At 50.5% G+C, this 15,981-nt stretch overlaps 10 protein-coding genes across 10 annotated transcripts; 3 read left to right on the top strand and 7 right to left on the bottom strand.

The window, feature by feature from the left end:
- Positions 1 to 148: 148 nt before the first annotated feature.
- On the top strand, positions 149 to 1,276 carry A1O9_08238 (uncharacterized protein; the record flags this gene model as incomplete). Its single annotated transcript, XM_013402624.1, has 2 exons — positions 149 to 330; positions 484 to 1,276. The coding sequence occupies 2 exons, from the start codon at positions 149 to 151 to the stop codon at positions 1,274 to 1,276; spliced, it is 975 nt and encodes a 324-aa protein (XP_013258078.1).
- Positions 1,277 to 1,460: 184 nt separating this feature from the next.
- Positions 1,461 to 1,854, bottom strand: A1O9_08237 (uncharacterized protein; the record flags this gene model as incomplete). Its single annotated transcript, XM_013402623.1, has 3 exons — positions 1,461 to 1,581; positions 1,645 to 1,700; positions 1,765 to 1,854. The coding sequence occupies 3 exons, from the start codon at positions 1,852 to 1,854 to the stop codon at positions 1,461 to 1,463; spliced, it is 267 nt and encodes an 88-aa protein (XP_013258077.1).
- A 1,453-nt stretch (positions 1,855 to 3,307) lies between these two features.
- A1O9_08236 (uncharacterized protein) lies at positions 3,308 to 4,233 on the bottom strand (the record flags this gene model as incomplete). Its single annotated transcript, XM_013402622.1, has 2 exons — positions 3,308 to 4,053; positions 4,164 to 4,233. 2 exons carry the CDS (start codon positions 4,231 to 4,233, stop codon positions 3,308 to 3,310), a joined length of 816 nt encoding a protein of 271 aa, XP_013258076.1.
- Positions 4,234 to 5,193: 960 nt separating this feature from the next.
- Positions 5,194 to 6,198, bottom strand: A1O9_08235 (gentisate 1,2-dioxygenase; the record flags this gene model as incomplete). Its single annotated transcript, XM_013402621.1, has 1 exon — positions 5,194 to 6,198. The coding sequence occupies one exon, from the start codon at positions 6,196 to 6,198 to the stop codon at positions 5,194 to 5,196; it is 1,005 nt and encodes a 334-aa protein (XP_013258075.1).
- Positions 6,199 to 6,743: 545 nt separating this feature from the next.
- A1O9_08234 (uncharacterized protein) lies at positions 6,744 to 7,126 on the top strand (the record flags this gene model as incomplete). The annotated part of the gene is made up of 2 exons (XM_013402620.1): positions 6,744 to 6,869; positions 6,926 to 7,126. 2 exons carry the CDS (start codon positions 6,744 to 6,746, stop codon positions 7,124 to 7,126), a joined length of 327 nt encoding a protein of 108 aa, XP_013258074.1.
- Positions 7,127 to 7,540: 414 nt separating this feature from the next.
- On the bottom strand, positions 7,541 to 8,488 carry A1O9_08233 (5-carboxymethyl-2-hydroxymuconate isomerase; the record flags this gene model as incomplete). Its single annotated transcript, XM_013402619.1, has 2 exons — positions 7,541 to 8,154; positions 8,233 to 8,488. 2 exons carry the CDS (start codon positions 8,486 to 8,488, stop codon positions 7,541 to 7,543), a joined length of 870 nt encoding a protein of 289 aa, XP_013258073.1.
- Positions 8,489 to 8,894: 406 nt separating this feature from the next.
- A1O9_08232 (salicylate hydroxylase) lies at positions 8,895 to 10,241 on the bottom strand (the record flags this gene model as incomplete). Its single annotated transcript, XM_013402618.1, has 1 exon — positions 8,895 to 10,241. The coding sequence occupies one exon, from the start codon at positions 10,239 to 10,241 to the stop codon at positions 8,895 to 8,897; it is 1,347 nt and encodes a 448-aa protein (XP_013258072.1).
- Positions 10,242 to 11,096: 855 nt separating this feature from the next.
- Positions 11,097 to 11,901, bottom strand: A1O9_08231 (esterase/lipase; the record flags this gene model as incomplete). Its single annotated transcript, XM_013402617.1, has 2 exons — positions 11,097 to 11,622; positions 11,687 to 11,901. The coding sequence occupies 2 exons, from the start codon at positions 11,899 to 11,901 to the stop codon at positions 11,097 to 11,099; spliced, it is 741 nt and encodes a 246-aa protein (XP_013258071.1).
- Positions 11,902 to 12,625: 724 nt separating this feature from the next.
- On the bottom strand, positions 12,626 to 13,969 carry A1O9_08230 (uncharacterized protein; the record flags this gene model as incomplete). The annotated part of the gene is made up of 1 exon (XM_013402616.1): positions 12,626 to 13,969. One exon carries the CDS (start codon positions 13,967 to 13,969, stop codon positions 12,626 to 12,628), a length of 1,344 nt encoding a protein of 447 aa, XP_013258070.1.
- Positions 13,970 to 15,375: 1,406 nt separating this feature from the next.
- A1O9_08229 (uncharacterized protein) lies at positions 15,376 to 15,980 on the top strand (the record flags this gene model as incomplete). The annotated part of the gene is made up of 2 exons (XM_013402615.1): positions 15,376 to 15,459; positions 15,741 to 15,980. The coding sequence occupies 2 exons, from the start codon at positions 15,376 to 15,378 to the stop codon at positions 15,978 to 15,980; spliced, it is 324 nt and encodes a 107-aa protein (XP_013258069.1).
- Position 15,981: the final 1 nt, after the last annotated feature.

Here is a 15,981-nt window from a genome sequence, read left to right as displayed (position 1 = left end):
CTATTCATGTTGCAGCTACCCGTCCCAGTGCCTCTTGCCTCCTTCATTCTTCCAGGCAGCCTTGAATGAAAGTTCATTGATGATGCTCCACCGGCAGCAACGCAGACATGCTTCCTAACATGTTTTCTGACCCAACTCGACCGATACAATGGCTCGTAAATTGCCTTGGGCTGTGAACGATGACCCGCAAGCAAAGAGAAGTCGAACGAGTCTACCACCAGCTTGCTCAGTGCTAAACAAAGAATATTCAATCACTCCTCTGGACAAGGACGAGAATCATGACCTGCCCTCAAATCGGGGCCGTGCATTAGAGACCAGTGCCAGAAAAGGGTCACATTGTCAGCAGTTTTCCATGATACTAATCGGAATATGAACTAATTGTTGGCAGTCAGGACACCTTCTACTTCTCCAGTCAGAGCACCGCCATCCATAGAGTAGGCTTGCACCTGTGAAAGCCAATAACATTACTGACAGTTACTACAGAGTTATGCGCAGTGGATATGATAAGGATGACGTCTACATAATGGTCGAGGATGAATTTCAAACAGTGGCTCAGTCGTACACTGCTCACCTTCACCATGCAGAGTATAAGAGACTCATGAGAGAAGCCCGAACTGTACCCCCAAAGGACCTTCCCGAACCCACCTCCCCAATGTCAAGTGAAGCGAAACGGAGATTGCAAGGTGCGGCTCTTCAGAAAAGACAAGGCGATGTATTACATCAAGTACTGGGGAAGAGATCGCCAGAACAAGATGAGGAGGACAAGATGAACAATCTCTGGTCGGGAACGAGTCTTGCTCCGTTGATGGCGCAAGGCAGTCAGCAGAAGACATCGTTAGTGGGCTTGGAGAGGATCTCGAGCAGTACACGAGCCGGTTCAGGTTACAGCAGACCCAAGAGCAGTGGTGCCCATTTCAGAGTTGAAGAGGCTAGTGAAAGCGAGGAGCTGACCTCAATCGGAACAGGTGGTCGATCACGGCGAGCTGATCAGGCTCAACGAGCCCACAGGGCGTCACGCCACACTAGCAAGACGCTTCCTCCTAGAAGCAGAGTCTTACCAACTCAAAAACAAGGAGATGAGCCCCATCGGCCGACATCTGCAGTTCTTGATCTTGATGAGCAGACAACCGACAGGGGCGACAGCAGGAACAAATGGAGTAGCCAAACCACGAGACCAAAGGGTCCAGCATCCAGCAGCAATTTCATGAATCGAAAGTCGGAAAAGGAGAAAGAAAGGCAATCCAGGCTCGGTGATGTGCCATTGTTCATCATATAATATCACGCTGAGCAAATCTCTTTCCACGTATGTCACATTATTATCCTCAGCAGCGTGGCAGGGTCATGCGCCAACTCGAGACCCAGAGTTGTTGGGCCTCCCGAGCAGCGATATCGCTGGGTTCCATCTCATCCTAAGCACTGACCCCTGCATCACTCATATTTTCCAGTGCTCAGATCTCTTGTTACGTTGTTTTGATTGTCCTCCGACGCTGTGTCCACGACTGAGGAGGTAGGCTTTGCATCTTAAGAGATGCATGCATCCGCTGAGCATCCTCCCGAGCCTGCTCGATTACGACCGTATTCCTAGTGGGAGCTATGTCAGCCATTCCGCAAGAACCCAAAAAATGGAGTCTCGTTATTTCTTACCCATCGACATCTATGCCTAAGGTGATATTCTCGCGTCGAAAATCAGTTGGAGGGCCCTAAGACGAAAAGATCGGTCAGCTTTTGTCAAACAGGCCAAAGATCAGTGTGAGCCTTGCATACTATCTCAAGTTTTCTCTCCTTGTGCGGAACAGTGTAGTATGGTTGTATTTTCCTCTTCAGCCATCTGGAACCAGCTCGAACTCGGTCCATGTTGATATTTTTCATGGGATAGCAAGACAGCATCGACGATGTCTGTGGTCCAGTGCGGGTTTGTCTCAGCATGTACGAGAATTGATCTTTATCACATCGAGTCATAAGCTCGCGAGGAGGAAGTGAGTCCAGCAGCTGCTGAAGCTCTTACTGATCTCCAACTCAATGTGCAAGGTCAATGTTAGGGTTATGGTCAAGACCCTTTGATCAAAGGACCTCAACGGCTCCAACGATCAGCGGCCGTTACAACAATGGCAATATCGAGGAGAAACCAAGAATATGAAGAATATGAAACAAGGTTCAGAAAAAATGTACAGGGTGGGACTCATCTCATAGTGCGGTGCTCAAGAGAAGGCGGCAGACACAGTTTTGGCAAATATGTGGAGCTTGGAAGATCAGGAAGATCACACATCGAAGACACGTTGTCCCTCTGGAGACCGCCAATGCATGAAGTACGGGATTACGAGCCCACGCCCTCTATGAATGTCCGTCCTACTCGCAAAGGAACGCTCGGGACTGGCTATTCATCTAAGCCGATCAATCATTTCTAGGTTCCATGGATGGATGATTCTCCCTTTCAAAACACAGGATAGGGCGAAGACCCCGCTGATTTAATAACCAACAGGGATGCCAACGGCCTTGGGTGTACGACTCCCTACGAACATGGTGCCACAGCTCGAGACTATGCTCTCTGGCAAAGAAACCTTTCTCCCTTTCTCACGCCGAGATCCATAAGGTCTTGCGCCGTTGCTTCGGTCAATCCATTGGAGCGGGAATTGCTGTTCACCTCTGTGTAACCGTTGAATCCGAACGCAGTGTACGGGGGACACGACAGTTTCAAAATCATCTGCACAACGTTACCTCGATGGTACCTTTTAAATCTGCAATTATCCCTGTGTGACATGCACAGCACTGTGACGCCGGTCATCGGACAAATTTATCCCCTTTCGAGAATCATCATATTTACACTCACCCCTTGCTTCACGGGTAAGCGGATGCCAAATGTCAGCTGGATATTTTCGAACGCACTATGATCTTAGGGACATTCCTTCCTTTGGTCATATATCATGGCCCTTTCGAGACGCGGCATTTTCAGGATGGACTTACACTCCTTGTCAATCCACCCGGAGGAGCACAGGATGGGATCCAGTGGCAGGAGACGCGTCCTCACGTTCGTGATCTCCGTCATTTTCATATACCTATTGATCCTGCGTGGGAGTTGGACGAGCAGGGAAGATGAAAGGGTATCAATCTTACGAGAGATGCCCAAATTCAGACACCCTGTCGGCCGACCAAGGGTTAGTGGAGGAATTGACTCTTCATATTCAATAACAGCAACCAGATTATGAAATCCTCAACTGCAAGCGATGTATATATACGAGATCGCCATCCTGCCTACCATCCCAATCGATGCATCCCCATATCACGGACAAAAAGGCGTATCCCAAGAGCTTCAGTCTTGCGAAGTATCCGCAATCGCATCTGCCACGTATTCCTTGTTGGTCTTGGTGCACGCCGTTGCAAAATCAACCACATGTGCAGGAACATCCTTGACACGATTCGCTTTGCCCGGTACGGGCTCCCCGAAATGCTCATAGACGGGTACGACGCCGGTCCAGATTTGGTCCATCAGATCCTCCCGGTTAGAATCTTTCAACTCGTCTCGCGGCCCGCCGACCCGAATCTTGCCACTTCCTCCCACGACAGACACCCTGAGGATACTGGTGCTTTGCATCTCTGCACCGTCGGGGGGCACGCGTGTGTGCCGCCAGCGATCATGTAAGACTCCATTGGTGATCTCCTCCATCGCCCACACTTTCTCCTCGTCGGACGTGACGACATTTGCATATCCAAAGAGACAGACTGAGCGGTAGTTGATGTCGTGTGTGTACGGCGACAGGGTGAGGACTAGGCCGTCAACCTTGGTGGCGGATATGGTCACGGGGAGTCCTTTGTATTCTGTGGCGTCCGTGCCGTTGGTGTCACGCGAGTGGTTCATCATGCGACTGCTGACATAGCCGTGGACGTAGATGTCGAGCGGCTCGCCCAACGATGCAGATGGATGGTCGAAGCTGGCGGCCACGCCGACCATGGGAAGTGTGATGGGAAATGGATTGTTGGGGTCGGGCGTGTTGAAAGACACGTTCAAGACTGTGCTCGAGTTGATGATACTGTGGATGGTCTCGAGGTCATAACTTGCTAGGCGTGGCGGGCGTCAGCCTCGTCACTTCAACTGAATAAAAAGGGATCATCTTGGCTCTCTCATGCTCGTCTTCCCTTTTGGTGCGTTCCGTCTCTCTAACGCTTACCTCTTACGTTATACCGATTGACCTTGTTCACCGCGGTCTTGGGGTATTCGAGTGTCCTGCCAGGAGCCATGTTGTATTGCCTTATCAACTTGGATAGATTAAGTCACCCTACTAGAGACGGTCTTTTGCAACGAGACACAGTCGCAGTGACGTTGATAGAACACGTTTGGACGGGCGCTGCTACTGAGACGTCTCACCAGATACTTTCAGAGAGTGCAAGTAGATCGTACCTAGGGAGACAGGACAGAGCGACCCGAGGCCGAAATATAAGAAGATCGAAAATAGCGAATGTACTCTAGGCATTGCTTGATGCGTGGTCTCCCCAAGCTTGTCCTGAGTAATTAGCCATGCTTTGTGATAGGGTCCTGAGTCCTAGCACCTGTATTCTCTCTTTCCCATTTTGGCCTTCCTCGCCCATCCCTATATCTGGATTGTCACAGTTTAATCTCGACTGCAAGTCATTCGCAGCCAGCCCAAACCTACAATCCCACTCGTCCCATATTGGCATGTCTATCCGATGGAGTACAGCGAGGAGAGCATGGCTAATAGATAAGAGCCGTTCAGCCACTCTGACTTTCTCTTGAGTAATTGAGAGATAGTTACTGGTTATGAACGCTCTAGCTGCGGGATTGGTTGTAGAGACGATCATTAGGCGTTCCCGAATCGGGAGATTTTAGCCATCTCCTTCCTTTCGCTATCCACGTACTCGGTACCTCGCGCAATCTCCATTATCTGCGAACATCTTGGTGGCTTTCTTATGGGGTTTGACTTCAATGGGCGCGATTGCTCTATGTCGAAGTCGGGAACACGTGGCAGTTATCTTTGCCACAGGGACTCCATATCTTCTATATGTTGATACGATGTTCAAGATGAAGTCCAAATGATTGCGCCACGAGTCCGAGACTTTCCTTATCTCGTACCAGATTATTCCAGCATTCCCAGCCAACACAGGGATGAGGTTGCCTTAAGACCAACAATTTAGTATTGGCTAATCGACACACGGCATCAGGACCGCTCGATCAAAACACTACTATGTTTCTCTCCTTAAGCCCAACGACGTTATCATGGGACGGTCGTTGATGGCGAACAGATAGACATCTGAGCTTGACGTGGCTGTATGCGAGATCTGACTCCAAGCAGGAACCGCGAAAGTGTCCTTCCCCATCCAGGTAATCTTACGGGCACTCTTCTCTCCAGGTGTCAAGATGGTGGTATAGCCATCTCCTTCGACAACGTGGTAGACAAATGAGCCAGTCTCTTGAACAGTGGGCGAGGTGGTCCCAGCCGCGATACGTTCCGCCTGAGCTCCAAGCGTGGGTGACAGAGGCTTTCCATCCTCCGAGGCATAATCATAAACCACATATGGTCCTTCCACATTCTTCAAATACTTCTCCACTGGAGCCCATGGGAACCGGGACTTGCTGGTGGTGCTCAGCGTGCTCGGGTACCGTTTATCGGGGTACTGGTCCGCGAAATTCAAGGGTAGGAATTTGAAGAGCGGTAGATCCAACCCATCCAGCCAGATTACAGGCCCATCTCCCTCGTTTCCGTGATCGTGCCACATCCAACTAGGCGTGAGGATAACGTCTCCTCTCTCCATCATCATCTTCTCTCCTTCGACTGCCGTGAACCCTCCAGAGCCCTCGATGATGAACCGCAGCGCAAATGCGACATGGCGATGTGCCGGCGCCGTCTCATTGGGCAGGATCAGTTGCAGGCCCGCGTATATCGAGTCCGTGGTACACGGAGCCTGCATCGCAGGATTGACCAGCATCAAAACCCGCCGTTCAGCTTCCTCCGCCGTGACGAGCCGGCCGGCTTCCATCAACGACGGCCGCATTTCTGAATAGCGCCATATGTTCACTTCTGCGGTCGGGTTGGGCGTCGGGGGCACCAGCTTGTCAAGAACAGTCCACAGCGGCCCAGCATTCTTCTCTCGTAGGCTCTGGTAGAATTCTGTTGCCTTGACGCTTTCTTGATCGAACTTGGCCGATGCTGGTGTGGCCTCGGTGGTCGTGACTGTTTCTGTGGCCATTGTTGCTTTGAGACGCTGACTCCCGTGTGTGTATCGTGTCTTGGTTTGTAGGAGTATATCTCTCCCGCTTGAACTCCCCTTAGGAATGGGCAACAACTGAAGCTAACACAGAAGTCAAAGTCCCAAGGAAAGGGTCCTGGACACGCTGTTCCAAGATGTCGTCCTGATGGAGTGTTATGGACATAAGCCTTTCGGTCGTCTGGAAGTCCGCCCGGGCAACTTGGAAGCACAGCCATGACGGATTGATCACCGGGGAGGGGTTTTCGGCTTTCAAGTGGTGGCCTCGGAGGCTTCCGATATCAGCCAACCTTGACCACGGCAACGACTGGCATACGGTACGCAGTCCCTCCAAGGGTCTGTGTCTGCCGATAAACCTGCGTCTCTATTGGGTATGCGGAGCGCTTCATCATCTCATTGTGCTAGGATGCATTCCGCACGCCCACTCAAAGCCAATAGTGACCCATGTTGACAGACTTCCCTTTTCTCAGCCAGTCTTGATTTCGACGCAAAACATCACACAAAACAACACACGATCACCGCCAACCATGGACACAGTCAAAGGATCCTGCCTATGCTCAGCCATAACCTTCTCCGTGCAAGGCGCACCTGAGAATGTCATGCAGTGCTTCTGCACACACTGCGCCAAGAACGCCGGCGCTCCATATCAATATGTAGGTACAACCACGCACGTTTTCATGAGACCACTAATGGCAAAAATGAAAACCAGGTAGCCAAATTCAAAACCGAGCAAGTCCAAGTGAGCGACCCCCAGGACGCGCGGAAGACATACGTCCTGAACGACACGATGAGCGGGTCCGACAAGCATAAGGTATTTTGTGGGGTGTGCGGATGCACACTGTGGACGATTCCCATGCGCCACGGGGGCACCCATTACGTGGTTCGGACGGCGCTGATTGACAATGGGTAGGTGTTTGGTTGAGAATATACGGTATAGTCAACAAGACAGGGACTGCTAACGCTGACGATGATTGTAATGGATAGGCTCGAGCTGTTTCCGCCGAAGGCAGCTTTCTTCGTTGGTCGCGATAAGAGCCACGAGGCAAAAGAGGGGCTGGAGCGGTTTAACACCATGCCTGGATTTGACGGATAGGGCTGAGTATAGTTGGGGTTTTCTCTGGAAAACAGGATATGGGGAAGGGTAGGCCAGATATCCTGGGATTTTGTGTAGATCGTTCGATGGTTGCATAGATCCTGCTGTGGGCTTCGGGAAGAAAGTACAGCATGAATGGTGCTATGCTACTCTTGCGCAATGCATTTCCATTTCTATTTCGTCTGTTTGCTGGTCTATCTTCTTTTTCCGTTTCCCTGCCCCCTAAGATCACTACTCGAACACCATCTTATTCTTAACACTACCAAGATGCTCGATCTTGACCTCCACAACATCACCATGCTTCAAGTACGCCGGCGGAGACATACCCATAGCGACACCTGAGGGCGTACCCGTCATTATGACCGTGCCCTTCTCCAGTGTCGAGCCCTGGCTGATAAACGCGACAATCTCTTCGACGTCGAAGATCAGATCGTCCGTGCGGGTGTCCTGTCTCGACTCCCCATTGACAAAGGTCTGGAGCCGCAAGCCGCTCCCATTGCCAACCACTTTCGGAGACACGATCATCGGGCCTACAGGCGCGTACTTGTCAAATCCCTTGCTGAAGCAGAATTGAGGCACGCCGCCGGCGTATGCGGGGTCTCGTTGCCACTTGCGGGCTGACACGTCGTTGGAGGCCACGTAGCCGGCAATGTGAGAGAGCACATCTGCCTTGGCAATGTTCTTTCCCGTCTTGCCGATCACAATGCTAAGTTCGCCTTCGTAGTCGCATTGCTCATCCTGTGCCAGTTTGGGGATCGGGATGTCCTCATCGTGGCTGGCAATCGAAGTCCTAGACTTAATAAAGATCGATGGGTATGGCGGTGGTTTTCGACCTGCTTCCTGGACTATTCATCGGCTCAGCATCTCTATTCATGGTCGCCCTTCAGTGGGCGGTGATCCGTCCTTGGGGACTTAGAACTTACTGTGCTTCATGTAGTTCAAGCCCACACACTTGACGATGGGCACATCTGCCGACTCCAGGATTCCCAACAGCTTCACGACTTTCATCCTCTGCCCTGTAGCTTCTAGGTCGAATGGACCGCTGCCTTTGAACTCATTGGCAAACAATTCGCCTTTGGCTAGCAACGTCTCCAACTCGTCTGCGTCTTTGATAACAGGCTCGCCGAAGCGTTGCTGGCCTGACTCATCTTGGAACCGTATCAATCTCTCCCACGACATTCTTGTTTCTCACTCGTGTCGATTTTCAGGTTTTCGATTCAACAGTGTCTGTTTTTCCTTGGTTCTGCTCAACTTTTTCTCGCGAGAGTTTTTGGGAAAGTGATCTCTTGGGACAGAGTTTCTCGGTGCCATATCCGACTTGGAGATAGATCGGCCTCGTGCGGGGGAAGTGGCGGGTCCGTTTGGTGTTCGGAGGGGCTTCCGAAATCTCGGAAGAGGCATTAACCGCCCAGAGGTAACGGCAGACGTTTCTTGTATTCACTCTCGCCGATTACTCCCGGAGCACGGAGGATATCGCGTTAGCACATTACTATGCAGCAGAAAGGCATGTAGTAGCAAAGAACACAAGATCAAGTATGGCTTCTCGGCCCATGAACTAGTCCTAAATCGAACTCACCAGCATCTATCATGGTCTCCTTTTCTGCTCCATTTCATCAAGTGCTTTAGAAGTCTCAGCAAAGACATCGTGCCCAAATAGCCAGGGTTGGAATCCTCTGTCTGACCATAGGTTGGGGTTACTTCCATCCAGGTCTGGTGATGGGAGATCTTCCTGAAAATCATCCTTTTTCAAAGCCTTGTCTCTCGCCTCCTGCCCAGGCCCATCTGCCATATGCCACATATCGCCATTGAGCCTCGAACTCTCTTGAATGCGTTCACATCGAGGCTTCCTTATACTTTCAAAGACTTGTAGATAGCGTGGGATTTGTTCTTTCGTTCGGACACGACTCAAGCATTCTGCAAGTGCAGCGCCGTCTTCGATTGCCATACTCGCTCCCTGTGCCAGGTATGGTACCATAGCATGAGCCGCATCGCCAATAAGGACAGCTCTTCCGGATTCACTGACCCAGCTTGGTAGTGTTGGCAAGTCAGCTAACTTCCATTTGAGACAGCCGTTGACCTTTCCCAACACCCGCTTGATGACAGGATCGAAATCCGCATACGTGGCTTTCATCTCTTCGAGATCTCCGGGTTCATTCCATTTTCCGGAAGCAGCTTGTCCGGGATGTGACATGACCAGATTGTACATGGCGCCTTGTCGAATGGGATAAGCCATTATATGCTTCCGGTAACCGATCCAGCTGTTTGCATTTACATCCGACATGAGATGAGCCACCTCTGGATCTGATAGCATCTCCTGATTAGGCACTGTCGCGCGAAATGCGCAATTCGATGAACTGTTAGGCTCTATTACTTGGCCTGGGATAATAAATTCCCGTGCTTTCGATCTTATGCCGTCTGCGCCAACGACAACATCCGCTGCGAATTCTTCACCTGTCTCTGTAGTGATAAGAGGTGTTTCGGTATTGATGGACACAACACGTGTTGACATGTGGACCTTTACTCCTAGCGCGTTTGCTTCATCAAAAAGAATTCGTTGGTAATCCGCTCTATGAATGAGCAGATACGGGTAGCCATACGCTTTAGTCAAGCGTGGGTGGAGCGGCGTCATGCCCAAGACGTGTCCAGTGGCATATCGTTTCAACGCGATGTTTTTCGGTCGCTCAACCCATTGCTGGAGTTTCTCGCTCAATCCGTAGGCATCTAGAACCCGCGTGCTGTTGGGAGGTATCTGAATACCAGCACCAATCTCGCTCAACTGAGATGCTCCTTCCAGTACCACTACCTCATGTCCTTTTCGCCGAAGTGCTATTGCAGCACCCAGACCTCCCAAACCAGCACCGCATATGACGACGCGAAGTCTCATGTGAGATGCATCTGCGCAATCTTCCCCACTGCTAACAAGGCCTGGCATGGCAACCAACGATCTTCAATGTTGTGTAGTTGACAGTGTGCTTTGATGATACCGACTACCGGATTATGGTATCTTAAGCGGTGCAACCAAGAACACTGTTGTTCTTTGGAGGATATCCTGGATGGCACAAGTATATACCATAGCAGACGAACACTGAATCACAGGCCGGGGTCATGCTGCCATGCCGCTTCCGAGGGCAATGACAACACCTTGTGTTCCTCTGATTGGCTATACCCGAACTTCAGTGCTCGTTCCGAACAATGCAACAACCTGCGTTCAACGGCAAGCCCAAGGTTTCTTCATTCTGAGCCCCGCCTAAGAAGTTATGAGGGTCGTTGGGCAGATGACTGCGCGGTACGTGATCCGATTCGTTGGAAGGTTTTGAACTTTCATGGTCTCAATAAGCTTGGAGACAATGCCCCCCAAGGGGATTTGCTAAACCTGGACATTGGGTCCCGGTGCAGGTCAGAGTCGATCACAACTTTTGTTTCTGTAGATGCTAAAATGAAGATGAGAGCCATCCTCAATCCAAATTGAAGAGTCCACAGACCCCCAAAACGGATTATTGTAGAAAATTGAGATATATCGGTGTATGCGCTCCACCAGTCAAACCACGGCATACAGTAAGTAGGCGATATGTACGGGAACTCAAAATTGTGCAGCCAAGGCCCGGTTGGACCATCAATTACCCAGGCTTTGGAACATGGAGGCGCTGAGATTTAACACTGATGAAAGTGATATGTGCTAAGCAGAACGCTGTTCAATGACCATGCCAGTTGAGACAGGACTCGCTCTAGCGCCGCCATGTAGTCTATCTTAAACGACCAAAGCCAGCTTCATCCGATGCTCATAGCCTCAATTGTTATCATGCAGCCACTGGCGAAACCACAAAACTGCCGCATTTTTCGCTCTCAGCATTCCGTCCCTTTCTTTATCAACCTTCGGGTCCCCTCTCGTTGCAAAACCATGCTCGAGACCTGGAAAATGTTGATAGTCATACGGAATTCCAAGGGTAGGAATCGTTGCATTGCTATAGGTCTTCAACTCGGGTGTAAAGAGCGGGTCAGTCTCTGGAGCAATAATTTGAACCGGCACCCCGACTTTGGCAATTTCTTCTTCCTCTAAAAAACTGGGATGTGCTGCGGAGATGCAATCGACGAGATTTCGGCCCTTGGCTCCCAGTCGAAAGACCACAGGCCCACCAAAGCAGAAACCGACAGCAGCAACACGCTTGTACTGTGAGCGCAAGGCTTTAGCACACTCGTCGATTTCAGGCTCTCGAGAAACTTTGTTGTTTGCTTTCAAGAACTCTGGCAGATTGAGTTCACCCCACCGGGACTGATCGAGAATTACGTCAAAAGGTAGTACTGTGCCACCAAAGCTATCACACGGTATCAAATCAATCATATGGGAAGACTCTGGCCTCCTTGTACATGGTCACTTACAAGTCCGGAATATAGACCGTGGCACCAACCTCTTCTGCGTAGTGGTCCGCCAGAAGACGAATGTTAGGGAACGTCCATCCAAAAACGTCATGAATAACCAAGATTGCGACGTCACTGGTGGAACCGGTCACATAGCAGTTGGTGCCTGTGAGTTTTGATTCCTGGCCTTTCGGCTCGCCCTCCCACCGAAATCCTTTCAAACAGCATTCGCTCATTCTAAAGTCGGATCAAAATATAGGACAGATCCGGGTTAACTTTGTGTGAAAGCAAAGGAAAGGCCAATGATGGCTTTTTGCTGGATATCCTGATTTGACAAGTTAGGCGAGTCACTGAGGATGGATGATTGAGATCTCTGTCTCTTTCCACCTCTATGGTCTCTGTTCTAGTTTTAGTCCATATGGACATTTACAAGGCATTTAATCTCCGGGAATCCCCCCTTTGCATGATTTCAAAGCATTGCAAGTGCCGATACAGTGGGTTTTTCCTCGATCGATCAAGGAGGCATGCTGGCCAGCGCCAGGGTACTTTAGTACGAACGTTGTTAGCACGTCATGTGTCGATCAGAGTTAGTACGAGCTAGTGTGTTCTTGGCGCCGACGCTTGCCTTGTCTGAGGATGGGGAGATCGGGGTTTGCTGTTTGAAGGATGCCTGGGGGTAGGGGACTGGGCCACAGGGCTCCTCTTCCACGTCCGCCATAACTCCGCGCTTGGTTCGGGTCTACTCACGGGCATCCGGTCTGATGCAGATGTTCGCATTTGCATGGGCTCAGGCAATTAGGACTATGTTCTTCCTGGATGTGGGGTTTTATCTGGCTGCCTGCCCGACTGGTAACATAGGTTGACATGGCGTTTCAAATTATCAGGGGATACAGCCTTATCACGTGATGTGGCACAGTTTTCCTTCAATATTCCTTCCCACTGACGAGTGTGGATCAAAATTTAGTACAGTAGAATATCGTCTAGACACAACATCTCCCGGCATTCCCTTATACTATCCTGCTCTAGCTCCTCGTAGAGCTCAAATGGGTCCAAGATCCTGCGACCCAAGGCTCCTTCGAGCTCTCTCAAGCCGTTCTCATTGAGCTCTGTCAACAGCCTTACCGGCTCATCTCCAAGGTTTGACTTGAATATGCCCGCAGCGGATAGAGGCAAGAAGTCTTCATAGGTAATGGGAGCGCATTCTATAGATCCCCGCGAGAGCAGTTGCGTGATTCTAGCTTGACGTTTGTGGGCTGTCGGATCCAACAGGGACTCCATACTTATGCCTTTTGGGGTTACCTGATAGCGGAAATACACCAATCCCTCAGACCGCAGCTCCTCCCAAGAGTCAGGAAATTTCGAGAATGCCTCTTTGAGAATGAGATCAAAGCCTTTTCCTGTGCGGACCGGGTCGGTTTCGTTTTCAAGGATAGCCTGTTGTAGTAGTTGATCGTACAACGCTCGACCCCTCCGGGTAAGAGCTGCGCCACGCTGCTCGACCTCACCAAACCTAGCAGTATGCGTGCCCTGGAGGAATGCACCGTCGATGCCTAAAAATTGGACTTGCTCTTCCAGCGCTTGGAAGCTCGTCTGGCGGAGTAGAATGGGACAATTACGGACAGGGGGGCCCTCGATCCTTTCTTTTGCTGGTAGACCCTGCTCAACCATTCTTTTCTGAACAAGCTCAATATCCAGAGTTCGCGGGGTTAGGTGGTTGATATGGGCGCTGGGGAAGCACACGATATCTGCAATCATCGGGTGTTCCTTTTTGAGTCGAAGATAGTCATTGAGCGCCACAGTGGATCGAGAATGCCATTTGAAGATTTTCAAAGCTTCAGCTATAAGATCCTCGGCGCTCCGACCAGTCATAGGCTCTCCGCGTTCTGCAACGGTAACGAGTTCTAATAATCTCTCACTGAAAAGACTCCGCTTCACCAGTGCAGCCTCAGCAAGCTTCCTGGTCTCTTCCGGTACCGAGCTTTTCCGCAGGACTGAAGTAAACACTCTGAAAGGATTTCGAACCAACGAGTCTTCCCTTACAGGCCGAAATGCGGTAGCATGCAGCGGGATTCCAGCGACGCGCAGATCGTAGTAGCCCACGGGATACATCCCCATCACCGCGAACAGTCTTGTGACGTCCCTCAATTCCTGATCTGTGCCGAGTCTTATCGCGCCGTGTCTCTCGAGTTGATGCCGAAGTGGCAGGGCGTTGGAGCTCTTGCCTTCCCCGGTGAGCACATCGCTATCGACTTGCTTCACAATCTGCACCAGGGCTCCGTATGCAGGTACCTCAGCCCGGTACATGTCAGATAAGGCTCGTATGAATCTTGTTCGTAAATCATCAGCATTCCCGCTAGTGATACTAACGCCATTAGTATTCACTCATATCGAAGGGATATAACCGCTCTCCAGAGGGCAAGCATTCCCCCTCCCTAACCTGTAGATAGAAGAAGATGAGACTTACGGAAGATCGCTGACGTTGACGTTGACGTTGTCCATTATTTCCCAACGCACGGCTTCGTCGCTCTCAGTCAGGCTTGTTAAATCTGTACGCTACTGTGCAAGAACACCAAGTTCTGAATCATCTGACGGGAATTTCGAAACACTAGCAACAAAAAAGAGTGTCGGCAAGTATTCTCAGCTGTAGCCCTTCATCAGTACTGCAATAGGCCGGACATATCTAGACCATTTGTTCCTCGTGCCGCACGCCGTTGAACACCGCGGAGCATTAGCGCCCTACGACATTGCTGGCATAATTCCGCGCTATCGAAGCACATTGCATGTGGTTGAACCTCAGTCTTCGTTGACCCTACAATTAAAGCTGCGGAGCTCCGAGCATTACCTATGTCATTGTTCAACCTATTTGTGACAATCTCATTGCACCACTTCCATTGGACAGACCGAGGTGGGCCGGAGCTCTGTCTGTCCAAAGTGGCTGGTATAGTCAACACCCGGAATGCATTAAAACTAGCAGTTGGTTGAAAGTTCCCGCCTGCTATGTGGACACAACTATGGCGGCATTTAGACGTCCATGTGAATGACTAATTGCGGTGGGCAGTCTGGATAGGTCAACGGGACTACTGAGCGGAGCCGCTTGACACAATCCGTGTTGGCACAACAGATGAGGATGCCGCTGTATAAGTCTGACGCCTGCCCAGATGGAAGCGAGGAGTACAATAAGTCCCAGTGCCTATAACACCTGTGACCTTAATCATCCACCACCAGGATGGCTGCAACTACAACTCAACTCGAGCACGCCGCTCTTCCGCATTCACGGGCCTTGGTCGAATTGATGTGCACCAGCACTGTTTTCCTGATGAAGTTCCCGATCTTGCTCCAGAGTTTGCGAAGGGCAGGGCGACTTTTGGTGTTGGCTTCACGAGCTCCTTCCCAAAGACCTCAGAGGACCATTTAAAGTACATGGATGAAGTCGATATACAAACGGCTGTCGTTGTTAGTTAGAGACCTTCGACGAGTGTCTGAAAGGATATTGATCTCACAATCGATGTAGACACCATCAATCAAGAACGAATGGCATCAAGGGTTCTCAGAAGAGAGGTTCGTGAAATTATGTGAAGATTCTCTCCAGGCACAGCTGGAGTATGTCTCTTTTAACCGAGTGAGCTTTGGTGTGTGAAGGTTGTTTTAAGAGCATTTTGGATCATCCAGCTAATCAGCCTCAGGATGCTTTGCGCTTCTGCCACTACCACATGTCCAGTCCACTATCAATTTTATCCGAAAAGTATCACAGCGACCTATTCGGCCAGACGGGTGGGGCATCACCACGCAAATTGGTTGGTATGCTGCCTGGAATGCTTGCACGTGGTATTCTGAATTTTTGATTGTGCTGCTTCTGAAATCTGACCTCAATACAATCTGGGAAAGTGATACCTTGGTGATACTCTCTTCGAGCCGGTATGGGTGGGACTGAGTAAACTGAGATCAGTTGTGTTTGTCCATCCTCCAGATAGTGCGCCCCCCCCCCGCCTCCAACCTCATATATGGTCACTGTAAGTTTCTTCTCGTCGAGAGGGGCAAAGTATGCTCGCACAGAGTTACAGACCAAACTATTTAGTCTTTCAAGAGTATCCTTTCGACATCTGCCGCGCAATCACGGACGTTATTCATGCAGGTCATTCTCTTGCGATTTCCAGACATCAAGTTCCTCTTCTCCCACAACGGTGGAGCTTTGCCCTTTCTCGCCGATCGCATCGGTGCACAGCACATCGATGAAATGATAGCAAAGAACAACGATGGCCTGAGGCTTCGAGATATTGCCTCGACGAGAAATCTCTATCTCGATACCAGCATATAAG

This window comes from Exophiala aquamarina (genome assembly GCF_000709125.1).
Source record: "Exophiala aquamarina CBS 119918 chromosome Unknown aczIA-supercont1.7, whole genome shotgun sequence".
NCBI lineage: Eukaryota > Fungi > Ascomycota > Eurotiomycetes > Chaetothyriales > Herpotrichiellaceae > Exophiala > Exophiala aquamarina.
This window is presented reverse-complemented; position numbering and strand designations above follow the sequence as displayed.